The following is a 4,175-nucleotide window of genomic DNA, read 5'->3' as shown; positions in this document are numbered from 1 at the left end:
ACGTTGGCGAGGTGGGCTGAGCAGAGGGCGTAGACCCCCCCTGAGCCCCCGACCAGGGGGGCCCTCATGTCAGTGATGGAGACAGTCAGGGAGCCTGGGGGCACAGACAGGGCTCAGCACAGAGCCTCACCCTCACAGCATTAATTAATTACTGTCCACATTAATTAATTACAGGCTGCATTGCCCCCCAGCCCCCTGCCAAGTGACTCTGGCACTGCAGGGTGGTACCCAGCAAAGCCCTTCACTCCCATCAGAACCAGGGTGCATCTCCCCGTGCCCTCCCTGGGGCTGGGGACAGATGGGGACAGATGGGCCCCCCCGGGCAGCACCCACCTGCCAGGACCCCGGCCAGGTAGAGGAAGCTGATGCGCAGGATGCCGTGCACCATCTCCAGGGGCACCCCGATCATCAGCTGCAGGAGGGCGTTGAACCCCAGCTGCTCCAGCCTGCCCGGGCACAGGAGGGCACAAGGGGGGCTCAGCCCGTGCAGCCCCCGGGGTGTCCCCGGCGGCCCCCCCGCAGGACCTACCCCACGTGCATGAACATGTAGGTGAGGAAGCGCCAGGCCCTCGCCCGGTGCCCGGGGTGATAAACCAGGGGGCTCTTCATGTACTCGGGGTGGTAGGTCTGCAGCACCCACTTGTTCAGCCGGGCCCCGTAGCAGAGGAACACGATGATCTGTGACAAAGCCCACAGCTGTCACCCCCCAGCACTGCCAAAACACTCCCCCGTCCTTCTGTCCTGGGCTGGGGGCACCTGGCCCCTTCACCCCAGGTCTGAGACCCCAGAGGATGCCAGGACATCACAGCTGGGGTCACCTGTCCCCTCTGCCCTGAGTCTGAGCCCCCCATGGGCACTGGTGGCAGAAATGGGATCACCCATCCCCTCTTCCCTTGGTCTGGGTCCCACATATGGGACCCATTTGTTATGTGAGGACATAACAAACAGGGTCCCCCGTTCCTTCACCTTAGATCTGAGCCCCCCAAGGGCACCAGGCCATCACAACTGGGGTCACCCATCCCTTCTGCCCTGAGTCTGAGCCTCTGTATGGGCACTGGCACATTACAACCAGGGCCACCCATCCCTTCACCTCATATCTAAACCCCTCTGTGGGCACCAGGACATCAAAACTGGGGTCACCCATCCCCTTTGCTCTGGGTCTGAGCCCTACCGTGGACTCCAGGACATCACAACCAGGGTCATCCATCCCTTCACCCCATATCTAAACCCCTCTGTGGGCACCAGGACATCAGAATGGGGTCACCCAGCCCCACTGCCCTGGGCCTGAGTCCCCCATATGGGCACAGAGGTGTCACATCCAGCGTCACGCGTCCCTTCATGTCAGACCTGAGCCCCCTAGTGGGCATCAGGACATCACAACCAGGGTCATCCATCCCTCCCTCACTGCAGATCTGAGCTCCAAATCTCAGAACCAGGGTCACCCACCCCGTCCGCCCCGAGTCTGAGCCTCGCCGAGGTCACCGGGACACTTGGGCGGGGCTGGGCCCTGCCCGCACCTGGGTGAGGGTGACGGCTGCCATGAACACGGGGGGCGGGCAGGTGCGGTGCTGGTAGAAGTACCAGCGCCGGTCCATCTCGCAGGGCAGGATCTCGTAGGCCACGTAGCGGACGAAGCGCTTGTAGAAGCCGAGGCCGGTCTCGTCCAGGAGGACGTCGCGGGGCAGCGCCCGCTGCCCGTTGGCGATGGCGCGTTTGAAGCTGCTCGAGCGCTTGCTGCTGATCTGCGGGGAGAGCCCGGGGGGCCGCGGGGGCCGCGGGGCTTGTGGCCACCCCTTGCCCAGCCACCCCCTCATGCCACAGCCCGGACGAGCCACCTCAAGGCCGTGCCACCATCCCACGCCCCTGGGGGACCACCGATGTCTGCCCCCCTCCCCAGGGGCACGAGGAGGTGCCCAGTGCCCACCCCGGGCTGGCACCCGGCCGCTTGCCCCCGTCCCCGCGGCCCCCCGGCACTGACCAGGTCTACCAGCTCCTGATAGCAGACCTGCCCCTCGTCGTTGCCCTGTGCCAGGGCCACCAGCATGTCGAGCTTGGCGGGGTCCAGGGGCAGCTCATGGCTGTGCACCAGGCTGGCAAACGTCTCCACCCCGATGAAGCCGGTGTTTTCGGGGTCGAGCTGTGGGGCATGTCAGGGGCATTACCGGGATGGGGGGGCTGCAACCCCATGGTTGGCTGGGGAGACCACCCTGTGCCCCTCACCATGGCCTTGTGCTGCTCCATAACACCAGTCTCTGCCTCTGTCAGGGGCATTACAACCTGCCCCCCCTCCAGACCCCATGTGGGTGCCCCGTGCCGCAAGGGTGCCCTGTGCCATGCCGGTGTCCCCATCTCCCGTGGAGCAGCCAACACTCTCCTACTCAGTTATTTCTTGCCGCCAGCAGCCTGCCAGCCAGGAAGCCACCAAGCTAAACACACGCGCAGCCCTGGCACCAGCCTCCTCCTCCTCCTCCTCCTCCTCCTCCTCCTCCTCCTTCTCCTCCACCTCCTCCTTCTCCTCCTCCTCCCCTACTTCTCCCGTCGCCCTTGCCACTGGGATTCACCACACCCTGTGCCAGGGCACCCTCTGCCATCCTCGGGGCTCCCAGAGTGAATTGGGCACCCTGAGCCCTCCAGGCAGAGTGCACCACGGGGTACCCAGCACCACGGGGTACCCGATGTGGCCCTGTTCATGGAGACAGGGAGCCCAGGATGGCACAAGGAGGATGGAGACTGGGAGGGGGCACTCCTGGTTGGAGCACAGGGTGGCTGGGACCCTGAACCCCACAATGACCCTGAAATCGTGTTAGGTTTGCTCCTTGCTTCTGCGGGGAATGAAACAGAGGAGAGGAACCTCGTCTGTCCATCCTTCATGGGATGGGCAGGAAAGGGAACGCTGGGGGAATGGGGTCACATCCACACCCAGGTGGACACCCCGTCCCTCCAGCACCATCAGGGAACAGCCACAGCCTCTTTCCCAAGAAGGGTTTGGCTGCCCCAGAGCGGGGGGCAGGGTGGGACACATGGAGTGGGATGCAGAGTGGGATGTGTGAGGTGCAGGGTGTAGGATACAGGTGCAGGCAGCACTTGTATCCTCAGAGAAGCCACCAGCCCATGAGAGCAGCCCCAGCCGTTGGGATTTGGGAGTGCCCTGTCCCCTCTGCCCCACACACGTCCCCCACAGGTGCCACGTGTGTGTGTGTCATGCCGGGACCTGGCACACTCTGTCCCCATGCTGGCACATGCTGAGCTCACTGGCCTCAGGAGCCCCGGCAGCAGCCAGGATGCCCCTCTCTGCTTTTAGGGTGCAACTCCCCACACCCAACCCCACTGGCCCCCTATGGCCCCTCCCGAGAGGGCTTGATCCCCAGTCTCCCAGCCCCCTGGTCCTGCTGGGCTCCCCCAAGTCCTGCTGTCTCCCAGGAAAGCTGCTGCTCATCCCCGAGCTGCTCGGGGACACATGGAGCCCCAGAGCCCGAGGGTGGGGTGACACGGGGGACAGCACCGCAACTCCCGGGCTGGGGGACTCAGCCAAGGTCATGGAGCCAGCCGGGGGCAAGGGGGGAAACAGTTCATTTCCCTCATCCCCAGTAAATTCTGTCCCCATGCCCAGGGGAGAGCAGCCAGCTGGGCCCGGGGTGGGTGGGGATGCAGGGACGAGCCGGCGGAGCTCAAGAGGGGCTCCTGGGGGCTGGGGGGCAGCGGGAGGTATCGCCTCGAGCCCCCATCCTGCCGCGAGCGCCAGGATGCCCCACGCCAGGCAGCGCTGATGCTCCACGGCCCGATCCCGCAATCAGGTCACGGGGGTGGGTGCAGTCCCCCGCCTCGCCGGGATGCCCGATCCACGGCACGCCCAGGGCCCCATCCTGCGCCCAGAGCCCACGGGCGGCGCCGGGGCTCGGTGCCCAGCACCCCCCGTCCTTGAGGGTGCAGCGGGCAGGATCCGGCCCGGGGCTGGCGGAGGAAGAGGCCACAAGTGAGCCGAGTTGCGCGTTCTCGGCGGCACGGGGGGGGCGGGTCCCCCGGGGCGGTGACGGGGGGCAGCGGGGGACGCTCGCGGGGGCTGGCACGGCCGCGGTCGCCGCCCTGGATGGGCAGCGCTGCCCGCTGCGCGCCGGCCGAGCCCGGTGCGTGCGAGCATCTCCCCCCGGGAGCGACGCCCGGTGCCCGGCGCACCA

At 66.4% G+C, this 4,175-nt stretch overlaps 1 protein-coding gene across 1 annotated transcript in view; it reads right to left on the bottom strand.

The window, feature by feature from the left end:
• The window catches only part of RHBDL1 (rhomboid like 1), a 3,921-nt gene extending 1,650 nt beyond the window's left edge, over positions 1-2,271 (bottom strand). The window contains exons 1-6 of the mRNA XM_027632393.1: positions 2,221-2,271; positions 1,979-2,137; positions 1,518-1,742; positions 530-678; positions 334-446; positions 3-94 (exon numbers count right to left, since the gene is read on the bottom strand). Coding sequence (XP_027488194.1) covers positions 3-94; positions 334-446; positions 530-678; positions 1,518-1,742; positions 1,979-2,137; positions 2,221-2,271 — 789 coding nt within the window. The remainder of the gene's footprint in view (positions 1-2; positions 95-333; positions 447-529; positions 679-1,517; positions 1,743-1,978; positions 2,138-2,220) is intronic.
• Between the last annotated feature and the right edge of the window lie 1,904 nt (positions 2,272-4,175).

Source organism: Corapipo altera, unplaced genomic scaffold (assembly GCF_003945725.1).
Source record: "Corapipo altera isolate COAL_440 unplaced genomic scaffold, ASM394572v1 61146, whole genome shotgun sequence".
In the NCBI taxonomy this organism is placed as follows: domain Eukaryota; kingdom Metazoa; phylum Chordata; class Aves; order Passeriformes; family Pipridae; genus Corapipo; species Corapipo altera.
Note: the sequence above shows the minus strand (reverse complement) of the source record. Positions and strands in the feature narration are given on the sequence as shown.